This window comes from Heptranchias perlo, unplaced genomic scaffold (assembly GCF_035084215.1).
Source record: "Heptranchias perlo isolate sHepPer1 unplaced genomic scaffold, sHepPer1.hap1 HAP1_SCAFFOLD_66, whole genome shotgun sequence".
NCBI classification, from domain to species: domain Eukaryota; kingdom Metazoa; phylum Chordata; class Chondrichthyes; order Hexanchiformes; family Hexanchidae; genus Heptranchias; species Heptranchias perlo.
Window position 1 is genome coordinate 2,529,318 of NW_027139688.1, and position 12,912 is coordinate 2,542,229.

The following is a 12,912-nucleotide window of genomic DNA, read 5'->3' on the forward strand; positions in this document are numbered from 1 at the left end:
TCACCACCAGTAATGTTAGGGTGGGGTCACCATCAGTAATGTTACAGTACGATCACCACCAGTAATGTTAGGGTGGGGTCACCATCAGTAATGTTACAGTACGATCACCATCAGCAATGTTAGTGCCGAATCATCACCAGTCATAATCACAGTACAAAACAAATTGCAATATGCAATGAATGATCGAAGGCTTCACCGAATTATTGGATGCCTCAAGAACCGAACGTCGAGTCTGGGACGAATGCTCCATTTTGGTTTCACTGAGCATGCGCACAGGGCATTTTATCTGGGATTCCTTTCTGCTCATTGATTTTATTCGACGGAGTTTCACAGACGGAGATGTGCAATTTCCCCATTGACTTCCCAACGCACAGAAGCGAAAATCGTGCCTTGTTTGTTAAGTGACTGTAACTAACGCCAATTATTGTGCAATCTGATTTTCTCACCTGACACCGATTGTTCTATAAAGGGGGAATATTTCCGGATCTCAGATACAATCCAATCGGAACCGTGAAGCCGAACAGAAGTCATCCATTATTCAAAAAAATGGAACTTCCAATAATTTTACAGATAAAGGATACCTATTACCCTATTCTCGCGGCTTTTGGTGTTCCCGGTGAGTCAATGACTCCTGTTGTTTAATAGCTGTTGACTATCTCACTGTTAATGAAAGAGATTCAGAGATTGTTCTCATTGTAGTCACTTATCCACCTGGATAAGTTGGTGAATATCAATAGGAATTTTACCGGTGTTCAAGGCAGGTGAGGCTCTGCTCTGGTCGATAGATTGTGGGCAACGAGCGATCAACTTTCTTCATCATACCGAGGGAGGGCGAGACTGATACCCCGGCCCCATTAACAATACATGGATCATTAAAGAACGTGTTGTTTAATGTCCATGGACATCGATTTATTTGTACCTTTGTTCCCGGCTCACTTTAAGTTGATAATTCATCGGTCTGCAGCTACCTGCACTCAACAAGGGCCTTTGAAAGATAATTTCAGAAATAATTGCCGTTCAGGGAGCTGCTCTCCTCCCCTCGGCTGCAAAAAAAACCTTCGCGGTTCCACCAGCTCCAGCTCTGGTACCGAGCAGCTCCCTTGGGCCGAATATGAATAGAAAAAACTCAGTCTCGACCTGAATTGAATGACTTTGCCTCAGCTGAATGTTTTATTTGAATTCATATCTTTCCATTAATTGATATGAAATGATATTTAGTACTTGACGATGTCTGACTGAAGGATACTGGAAGGGCGGCGGGTTTTTGGTCCCTCTATTGTTCCATTATATATTCCTTTTAAACAAACTGTTGTCACTGTTCGCCTATATTAAAAAAAGAATCCGTGCACATAACCCACGCAGGGACACATCTAAATATTTCTCCACAATATGCTCTGACATATATCTGAGTGTCCCCGGTAATTTCCTCTTGTTCCTCTTTCTTACAGCGAACCTGGTGACAATCGTGATTCTCTCCAGAGGAAATTGCGGCCTTTCCAAATGTATTTCTGTCTACATGGTAGCCATGGCAACAGCAGATCTGCTGGTCATCATCGTCAATGTAATAGTATATCACATTTTCAGTTATCACTTTCCATATTCATTCCTGTCCTACACTGCCGTTTGTAAGTTCATTAATTACATGAATCTTGCTACTCTGGATATGTCGGTATGGTTTACAGTCGTGTTCACATTTGACCGATTTGTAGCTATATGTTATCATAAGTTTAAAACAAAATATTGCACAGTGAGAACTGCGGCTGCGGTTTTAACAACCGTCACTGCCCTGTTCTGTTTAAAGAACATCCCCTTTTGCTTTGCATATGAACCTGAACGAATCATTAACAATGTTCACTGGGGTTGCCGCTCCAGAGTGGACTTTTTTTCAAAGCCTGCAGGCGTCGTCTACTCTTGGTTACAAAGTATTTTAATTCCATGGCTTCCTTTTGCTTTGATATTACTGTTCAATTGTTTGACAGTCAGACGTATTGTCGTAGTCAGTAGAGCCCGGAGGGGAATCCGCGGCCACAGCACTCAGAATCGGAGCGATCCAGAAATGGAGAACCGAAGGAAATCCATAGTTTTACTCTTCACGGTTTCGGGCTGTTTTATACTGTTGTGGCTGACAGCTGCAGTGAGCTTTATAGCTACCAAACTGACAAACACCGTGCATTATCTAGGCGATTATGAAACCCTTGCGTTTATCAGCACTGAAACCGGATATCTGCTCATGTATTTGAGTTCCTGTACAAACACGTGTATTTATGCAGCTACCCAAACGAAATTCAGGGAAGAACTGAAGAAGGTGATGACATTTCCTTGGACGTTTATTCTGATACTGGTGAAATGAATGAAAAATCTAACCTAAGCTTCCTCTCCTAACTAAAGCTCAAATATAGAATTATAGAATCTTGCAATCCATCATGACTCTGCTTGTTCTTGAAAGACCGATCCAATTAGTTCCACTCTTATGTTCTTTCCCAATTTCTCTGCATTTTTTCACTTTCCAAGTATTTATCCAAATGCCCTTTGAAAGCTAAGATTGAATCTCCATCCGCCACCCTTTCAGGCAGTGCATTCCAGATCAGAACAACTCGCGGCTTCAAAAAATCCTCATCTTCCAACTGCTTCTTTTACAAATGTTCTTAAATCGGTGTCCTCTGGTTAAGAATCCTTCTCCTAATATATCCAGTTTCTGCCAATAAACTCTTTCAAATCCATCATCATTTTGAACACCTCTATTAAATCCCGCCTTATCCTTCTCTGTTCGAAGTAGAACAATCCCAGCTTCTCCAGTATCCCCACATAACTGAAGTCCCTCATCCCTGGTACCATTCAAGTGAATCGCCTCTGCACCTTCTCTAAGGCCGTGACATCCTTCCTATAGTGTGGTGCCCAGAACTGAACAGAATACCCCAGCTGAGGCCTAACGATATATTTATAAAGGCTTTGCATAACTTCCTTGTTTTTGTAATCTATGCCTCTTTTTATGAAGTCCAATGTCCCGAGTAATTTATTAACAGCCTCATCAACTTGTCCCGCCACCTTCAAAGATTTCTGTACGTAAAGCCCCAGTTATCTCTTTTCCTGCACGCCCTTTAAAATTGTCCCATTCAGTTTATATTGCCTCCCCTCATTCTTCCTTCCAAAATACATCACCTCAGACGTCTCTGCATTAAATTCTATCGGTCACGTGTCTGCCCATTTCACCAGTCTGTCAATGCCCTCTCGAAGATTGCCATTGTCCTTAGAATCACAGAAACGTGGAATCTTAAAGGACAGTCGGAGGCAATACGGCCCATCGTGCCTGTGCTTTGGGACGTCCTGAGGTCATGAAAAGCAAGACATAAATGCCGTGTTGGCGTTTACCTTCCAACTGAGTAAATAGTTCCAATTACTTTACCCACTCTACCTCAACATCCCTTCAACCTATTTTTCCTTATCTATCTGTCCAATTTAATCTTGAATATTGATCGAATTTCTGCTTCCATGAATTCGGCAACCTCCCAAATCTCCATGTCGATGTTTCTCCTACCCTCAGTTCTAAATCTCTTCAATGTATTCTTTCATCTTTGGCCGTTAGTTCTTGATCCCTCAACTGATGGAAGCAGTCTGTTTCTATCAATGCTGTAGCATCCCTTCTTAACCGAAATCACACGGGCACGACTCGCTAATAGATATCAATCTGGTATCAATATGCAGTCCAGTGAAAGTCAGGAAAGTGGAGTTAAGATAGTTAATTGATATCTTTCTCTTCGAGATAGTTGAGTCCTTGCTTATATGGGAAGAATGTATTTGATGTTTGGCCACCACCCGAAACATCGGGACCGTGCAGGGGGACATTCTAATCAAACACCTCCAGACCCCACGATCTATTAAGAGAGAGCCAGAAAGGGCAGGAATGGCTTGTATCGGATGTCTCGTGCTGCATGATCCTGGGATATCGCTGTGTGTACAGAAGTGACGTGTTACACATGAAACAACCAGCTTTCGACATGCATGATGAAAATGCACTGAAGAACGGACCCAAGGCATGGTCAGTCTCCTGAAAACAATGGGTAATGAGGCTCTGGACACATATATAAAATCAGTGGGCAGAGACCTGCGCAATACAATAGATCGAGATGGATAAATAATGGTGATGAGATATTGTTCACTGTTGACCTTAAATACTCGAATGCCAACAAAGGGGGTGCTCTATGAAAAGGTGAATCAGACTGTCATGAGATCTGATAATGTTTTACTGTATTGGATTAAATTAATATCGTAGTAATCTTAATATTAGCCTTTGCCTGTTAAACATCGAAGTATAAGTCAATTTCAAGTCCCACTGGGCTGTTGGGCCAGGGCTGACCCTGCAGCAATGGTCAGTTTCAGGATGAAGTAGTCAGAGATTTAATTAAAGACATGCAATTACATGCTGATTGATCAGTTTCAGAGAACATTAATGATTTGATAACAGTGTGGGAAAGCAGGTAGTTCTGCAAAAGGAAAGATTCTGGACATTCTTCATGCATTTTAATTCGCACAAATCATACAGAAAGAAAGGCAGACTTATATTTATAGATTTCACTTGGTCGAATTGCAATTAAATAGATCAAGAGTGAAGTTGTTGATAAGATAACGAACTAAGTGAATTTTCGGTGTGAGCCGAACAGGAAAAGAGGTTGTTAGGTAAGGGAAAATATCGTTCTTGAAAAACAACTTCAAAAACATCAGCAACAACTTGCAATTATATCGCGCCTTTAATGTAATAAAACGGCAGAAGGCGCTTCACAGGAGCGTTCGCAAACAAAGATTATCACCGAGTAACATTAGGAGGTATTAGGACAGGTGAGCAAAAGCTTGGTCAAAGATGTAGGTTTGAAGGAACGTCTTAAAGGAGGAGAGATTGGTCGAAGGCGGAAAAGTTTAGGTAGAGGATAAAGGAAAAGTCAATTCAATTCTCCATATGTGGATTTGTATTGTAACAGTTATATGACTATGTAATGGAGAATTGTGTAGATTGACACGGACAGGGAGTTAGAAAATGTGCAAAAAGTGGCAAGTTGTGATGAAAATTCGTATTCATAAAGACCTAAGAGAATAAGCTCAGAACTGGAACACGTTTGATGCCCCAACCAACAGGTGTGTTTCTAATCACTATGATTTAAGTGTAGGTTTAAGCACTATTGGATGTTCTCTGTGTTCAATAAACCTATGACACCTCACTTCAATTTGAAAGAGCCTTGTCTAAAACCTTACACTAACAATAACCTTTATACTTTAATTATATTGGGCTTAATTTATTAATTGTGACTAGGTGCCCACTTTATCCGTCACTATCTCACCTTCGACAATCATCTGAGTTTCTCCAAAAGCCAAACTTCACATAATTGCAGGTCCCCGTGCATCCCAGGCTCTGCCAATCCGGCTGGCGTCCAGCTTTTGGAGGAAGTGGTGATGAGTTGCGGGCACTTCTGTGTAATAGGCACATTCTTATTTAACTGCATTCTGACAGCCAACAATATTGAAGACAGGAGTCAGGCATCAGGCTGAGATTTAAATTCCATCAGTCAGCGATGCATCTGCAACGAGTTATCATCGTGAGAAAGCTATGTGTAAGGAACCAACGATAAAATAGAAAACAAAGCCTTCCCCTGACTCCTACGTTAATGATTACTGCCTTTCGCGGCTCCTTGTTTGTAATTAAACAGTTACTATATTTTCTTCAATTTTCCTGTCCTCTATTTTTTATTTATCAGTTGTATTGTTCCTCTAATTTCCCCTCTTCTCTATTTCTAATTGAAATGTTACTGTGTTCCCTGAAATTACCCCGTTAACTATTTCTAATTAAACAGATATTGTGTTCCTCTAAATTCTCCTGTCCTCAATTTCGAATTGAAGAGTTAGTGTGTTCCCCTGAATTGCCTTGTCTTCTATTTTTGATTACACAGTTGATGTATTCACATTAATTAACAATTCATCTATTTCAAATTAAGGAGTTACTCTATTCTCCTTATATTATCGTGTCATCTATTTCAAATTAAAGAGTTACTGTGCTCCCCTTATATTAGCCTTTCCTCTATTTCTAATTAAAGAATTGTTGTGAACCGTTATATTATCCTATCCTCTACTTCAAATTAAAGAGTTACTGTGTTCGTCTTATATTATTCTATCCTCTATATCTAATTAAACAGTTACTCTCTTCTCCTTATGTGGTCCAAACCTCCACTTCAAACTAAACATTTGCTGTGTTCCTCTTATATTCTTCTGCTATCCTCCATTTCAAGTTAATGAGTTGCTGTTTTCCGCTTATATTATCCTGTCCTCTAATTCTAATTAAACAGTTACTGTGTTCCCCTTATAATATCCCATCCTCGAATTCTAAACAGTTACTGTGTTCCCCTTATATTATCCTGTCCTCTAATTCTAATTAAACAGTTACTGTGTTCCCCTTATATTATCCTGTCCTCTATTGCTAATTGAACTGTTACTGTGTTCCCTTAATTTGACTGCCCTCTATTTCTAATTAAACAGTTACTGTATTCCCCCACATACAATTTCTAATCATACATTTACTGTGTTCCCTTAATTTGCCTGCCCTCTATTTCTAATTCGGAGAGTAGCATCACTGGTGCGGCCCATACCCTTCACATATTCGAGAAAATTGACGTCCTAGTGAATTCAACGGAAGGAGCGGCGGAGCCCAATTAATCTCAGCGAACTGTTAATTTATCATCCGCAATCTACTTTAACTATATAGTTGCTTATCCTTGATTAAATATCTTAAGCAATGTTAAGCAAATAATTAATTAATAACCAGTGTAATTGATTACTAACCAATGTGAAATCAAAGTACATTCATCGACTAATTATAATGTCGATCTCAAATGAATCTATTAGCTCTAGAAATAAATGATGGCTAACAATGAATAAATAAAGAACGATTAGAAATAACAGCACAGGCCATATGTCGGAACTGCAGATTGTGGGAAATTGTGAACAGGGAGACTGTACCGGACAACTACTCCTGACTGTGATATCTCTGCCTTGAAACACTCCAGCTCAGAATCATTGAGCTGGACTGCGAGTTAGAGATACTCTGACACGTATGGAAGGTGAAGGAATTTCTGGATAGGTTTCTCCACAGTACGGTCACAGCTCTGTGGAAAGTACAGGTGTAGGGAGGGGTGAGTGTGACTGTCAGTCAGCAGGGTAGGGGGAATCTAGCGGAGGTAGAGAAGCAAGTCCAGCAGACACTGATTCTTTCTAACAGGTACAACGAACTTTCTGCCTGTGAGGATAAGGATGAAGGTTGCAGGAAGGATGCGCTGAATGCTAACCATGGCAAAGTGGAGCAGGAGGCAGTACAGGGCGGTGAGGCGGGCGGGGTGGGGGGCGGTGTGGCGAGTGGTGGTGTTCAAAATAGAATTTGTAACGTTCAGCAATAGGGGATTGGATAATTAGGGGTCTAGATAGCATCCTCTGCAGTCATGACCGAGACACCATGAGGTGTGTTCCCTCCCTGGTGCCAGGGTAAACGACACCTCACTGCAACTGGAGAGGAACTTGGAAAGGAAAGGATAAGATCCAGTTGCTGTGGGGCATGTCGGGACCAATGACAGAGGAAAGAACAGGGAGGAGGTCCAGGTAAGGGAGCATCAGGAGCTAGGACCACACGGGCAATAATCTCGGGATGACTACCCGAGCCACTTGTTCATTTTTATTTATTTTTTATTTTTTGATAGGATGTGGGCGTCGCTGGCAAGGCCGGCATTTATTGCTCATCTCTAATTGAGCTTGAGAAGGTGGTGGTGAGCCGCCTTCTTGAACCACTGCATTCCGTGTGGTGAAGGTTCTCCCACAGTGCTGTTCGGTAGGGAGTTCCAGGATTTTGACCCAGTGACAATGAAGGAATGGATCTATATTTCCAAGTCGGGATGGTGTGTGACTTGGACGGGAACTTGCAGTTGGTTTTGTTCCCATGTGCCTGCTACCGTTGTCCTTCTAGGTGGTAGAGGTCGAGGGTTTGGGAGGTGCTGTGGAAGGAGTCTTGGCGAGTTTCTGCAGTGCATCCAGTAGGTGGTACACACTGCAGCCATGGTGCGCTGCTGGTGAAGGAAGTAAATATTCAGGGTGGTGCGTGGGGTGACAATCGAGAGGGCTGCTTTGTCCTGGATGGTGTAGAGCTTCTTCAGAGTTGCTAGAAATGCACTCACTCAGGCAAAAGGAGAGTAATCCATCTCATTCCAAACTTGTGCATTGGAGATGTTGGAAAGGCTATGGGGTGTCAGGACCACTGGACTCCAGACCTCATTACAGCCTTGGTCCAAACATGGACAAAAGGGCTGAATTCCAGAGGTGAGGTGAGAGCGACTGCCCTTGACATCAAGGAAGCATTTGACCGATTGCGGCACCAAGGAACCCTGGTATAATTGAAGTCAATGAGAATCAGGGGGAAAACTCTCCAATAGCTGGAGTCATACCTACCACAAAGGAAGATAATAGTGGTTGTTGGAGGCCAATCATCTCAGCCAAAGGGCATTGCTGCAGGAGCTCCTCAGGGTAGTGTCATAGGCCCAACCATCGTCACCTGCTTCATCAATGAACGTCCCTCCATCATAAGGTCAGAAATGGGGACGTTCGCTGATGATCGCATAGTGTTCAGTTCCATTCACAACCCCTCAGTTAATGAAGCAGTCCGTGGCCTCATGCAGCTCGATCTGGACAACATCCAGGCTTGGGCTGTTAAGTGGCAAGTAACATTTGCGCCAGACAAATGCCAGGCAATGACCATCTCCATTTGACATTCAATGGCGTTACCATCGCCGAATTCCCCACCATCAACATCCTAGGGGTCACCTTTGACCAGAAACTGAACTGGACCAGCCAGATAATAACTGTGGCTAAAAGAGCAGGTCAGAGGCTGGGTATACTGTGGCGAGTGACTCACCTCCTGACTCCCCAAAGCCTTTCCACCATCAACAAGGCGCAAGTCAGGAGTGTGATGGAATACTCTCCATTTGCCTGGATGAGTTCATCTCCAACAACACTCAAAATGCTCGACACCATCCAGGGCAAAGCAGCCCGCTTGATTGACACCCAATTCACCACACTAAACATTCACTCCCTTCACCACCGGCGCACTGTGGCTGCAGTGTGTACCATCTACAGGATGCAATCCAGCAACTGGCCAAGGCTTCTTCGACAACACCTCCCAAACCCGCGACCTCAACACCTAGAAGGTGAAGGGCAGCAAGCACATGGGAATAACACCACCTGCACGTTCACCTCCAAGTCACACACCATCCCTACTTGGAAATATATCGTCGTTCCTTAATCGTCGCTGGATCAAAATCCTGGAACTCCCTTCCTAACAGCACTGTGGGAGAACCTTCACCATACGGACTGCAGCGGTTCAAGAAGGCGGCTCACCACCACCTTCTCAAGGGCAATTAGTTATTTGCAATAAATGATGGGCTTGCCAGCGACGCCCACATCCCATGAACAAATAAAAAAAAATCTTCTCCTGCCCCCTTCAAGGACATTTGTACGTACACCCCAGATCTGTCTGTTGTTGCGGCACCATTAAGAGTGTAAAATTTAGTTTATATTGCCTCTCCTCATTCTTCCTACCAAAGTGAATCACTTCACACTTCCATACCTTAAATTTCATCTGCCATGTGTCTGCCCATTTCAACAATCTGTCTACATCCTCCTGAAGGCTTTTACTGTCCTCCTGAATGTTTGCTGCATTTCAGATTTTCGTGTCATAGAGTCATAGAGTCATAGAGTTATACAGCACGGATAGAGGCCCTTCGGCCCATCGTGTCCGCGACGGCCATCAAGCCCAGTCTAATCTAATCCCATATTCCAGCATTTGGTCCGTAGCCTTGTATGCTATGGCATTTCAAGTGCTCATCCAAATGCTTCTTGAATGTTGTGAGGGTTCCTGCCTCCACAACCCTTTCAGGCAGTGAGTTCCAGACTCCAACCACCCTCTGGGTGAAAAGGTTATTTCTCAAATCCCCTCTGAACCTCCCGCCTTTTACCTTGAATCTATGCCCCCTTGTTATAGAACCCTCAACGAAGGGAAAAAGCTCCTTAGTATCCATCCTATCTGTGCCCCTCATAATTTTGTACACCTCAATCATGTCCCCCCTCAGCCTCCTCTGCTCCAAGGAAAACAAACCCAATCTTCCCAGTCTCTCTTCATAGTTGAAGCGCTCCAGCCCTGGTAACATCCTGGTGAATCTCCTCTGCACCCTCTCCAAAGCGATCACATCCTTCCTGTAGTGCGGCGACCAGAACTGCACACAGTACTCCAGCTGTGGCCTAACCAGTGTTTTATACAGCTCCATCATAACCTCCTTGCTCTTATATTCTATGCCTTGGCTAATAAAGGCAAGTATCCCATATGCCTTCTTTACCACCTTATCTACCTGTTCCGCCGCCTTCAGGGATCTGTGAACTTGCACACCAAGATCCCTCTGACCCTCTGTCTTGCCTAGGGTCCTCCCATTCATTGTGTATTCCCTTGCCTTGTTAGTCCCTCCAAAGTGCATCACCTCGCACTTTTCCGGGTTAAATTCCATTTGCCACTGTTCCGCCCATCTGACCAACCCATCCATATCGTCCTGCAGACTGAGGTTATCCTCATCTGTGTCATCTGCAAACTTTGAAATTATTCCCTCGACACCCAAGTCCAGGTCATTAATATAAATCAGAAAGAACAGTGGTCCCAAAAACCACTGTCCCTTTAATCCCATGTGCTTCAATGGAAGGGAAGGTTCCATATATATATCAGACTGTTCGTTCATCTTCAACGTCACGGAACCTTAATTGTACGAATTCCTGATGATCAAGAGACGTTTCGAATAAATGAAGAAATGAACAAAAAATGAAGAAACGTGACCCGAGCCATTTCCCAAGTCAGCTTCCAACGTCGATACTGGGAGGAATCAGGCCGAGTCAGTGTTTCTCAGATATTCACTCCTGATGTACATCGAGGCTGGTAGAACAGACACTGGTTGCAGATGTGGCCTTGAGTGCAAAGCCTGAATCACTCGGGCATTGTGGGAATTGAACTGAAAGTCCAAACCGCTCAGCAAGTGACAGTAAGCCGTGCCAGGCACAGGGGCTGCAGTAACCCCAATGGAGTTAGGCTTGGGAAGCACCAAGAGAGATTCCCCCATGTTATTTATGCGGCCGCACGATTAAATGAGTCAGAAAAGATGGTCGCTAAATGTAGTTTCAAAACTTAACTGGACAATGCGGACATTTTATTCCAATTATAGCTGAGCACCAGACTGCAAATCGGGACATGGCTGCAAGCTGGACATGATAAGACATGACTGGGAGTAGAGTCACCAGCTGCGCTGCGAACGTAAGATCACCACTTTTATCTCTGGAGCAGGGTCACTGCCGTTACATTTGCAGTAGTGTGGGTATTATTACTGCAAGACTAGGGTGAGCACAATTAATTTCACCGTTGGGTCTCTATCAATGCTGCAAGTATGTTGTCACCAAGGATACTGCAAATTTCATTTGCCATCAGTACTGCAATGTTAGGGTCCCCACCAATGGTGCATGTGTACTGATACCACCTGTATTAATAGAATCAACAGCAGTTTGCAAAAATAAGGCAACCGAGAGTGTTGTAAGTTGGGCTCACCGCCCACACTGTAAAAGCAAGGTTATCACTAAGATTGGAAGAGTACAGTGACCACAGCGACAGCGAGATTGGAGGCACCACCTTTACTGTAAGAATAGGGTCGTCAATAATACTGCAACAGAACTGTGACGTTATCTTCACCACGACCAATGAAAGAGTAATCTGAACACAAACCATGCAAGAGGAGATTATTAGAGCTTCTATCAGAGTATTGTGACCGGCAAAGGCTGTCAGAATAAAACCTTTATTATTAATGTCAGACGGCAGCCACCGCCAGTACTCCAGGAGTCGCATCACCACCAAAATACAAGAGTAGGATCACCGCCAGGACCGCAGGAGTCGAATCACCACCAACAATACAAGAGGAGGATCACCACCAGTTCATTAAAGAACATCGCTCGGAGCTCCACTGCAAGTATGTGGTCATCAGCAGTACTGCAGTATGAAGATCGCCTTGCAGAAATGCAAGCGTTTTGTGAAGATCAGTAATTTTCGAGAAGGATCTGTGCCGATAACGGTAGTGCAGGATCACCACCAAAATACTCGAGTAGGGTCAACAGCCGGGATACACGAATACAATTTTCACGTTGCAAACAATGTTTGAATCTTTATAAATATTCCACAGAATTACAAAATGAGTGGGGAGGATGTTCACTTCAGTTGTCCCGGGAGAGCCCAGAATGCATAATGTTCGATCTGATTTCCCATTCCTTAACTTGAATGGACAAATTTCATGGGCTGAGGTGCGTCATTGCCCCATTTGCGGTCCAGTATTGCGCTGAACTGGAATATCGCTACTTCCTGGTTAATAGACTGGAACTAATGCCGGATATTATAAAAGCTGAATTTATTACTGAGTGCTCCAGTTCGATAAAAGGGTTGCGCTTCAAGACCCACCATAGACAATCTCACTGTTGTTGCTGCATGTTTGAAGCGTTGACGGATTCCCAATGATATTCTTATTGCAGTTCACAGGGGTTAAGTCTATCTGTGGGCAATAGTGCAGAATGCGCGATATTGAATCAGCTGCCGAGTAAATATCACACATCTTTACAGCAACAGGCATGTTGTCAGCTACACACGGAACACTGCACGAAGCAGCTTAGGATCTCAATCCTAGAATGCAGGCAGAAGCATCCCTGCTCCAGAGACAGATGGCCATAAGAGTCGGCAAGTCACAGGCCAAAGGCTCATCAGACCTACATTCCTCCAGCACACCGCTGGTAGACGTGCAATCCACAGCGACTGGCAGACAG

General features: G+C 43.6%; 1 protein-coding gene across 1 annotated transcript; it reads left to right on the forward strand.

Annotated features, from left to right (window-relative positions):
• Nucleotides 1-546: 546 nt before the first annotated feature.
• LOC137318161 (probable G-protein coupled receptor 139) lies at nucleotides 547-2,350 on the forward strand. Its single transcript, XM_067981121.1, has 2 exons — nucleotides 547-616; nucleotides 1,449-2,350. Exons 1-2 carry the CDS (start codon nucleotides 547-549, stop codon nucleotides 2,348-2,350), a joined length of 972 nt encoding a protein of 323 aa, XP_067837222.1.
• The last annotated feature ends 10,562 nt before the right edge of the window (nucleotides 2,351-12,912 follow it).

Excerpts from the sequence above, each read along its gene's own strand:
- LOC137318161 (XM_067981121.1), top strand. The coding sequence starts at position 547 with ATGGAACTTCCAATAATTTTACAGATAAAGGATACCTATTACCCTATT. Across the intron at positions 617-1,448 it reads CGCGGCTTTTGGTGTTCCCG|CGAACCTGGTGACAATCGTG; the intron begins GTGAGTCAATGA and ends TCTTTCTTACAG.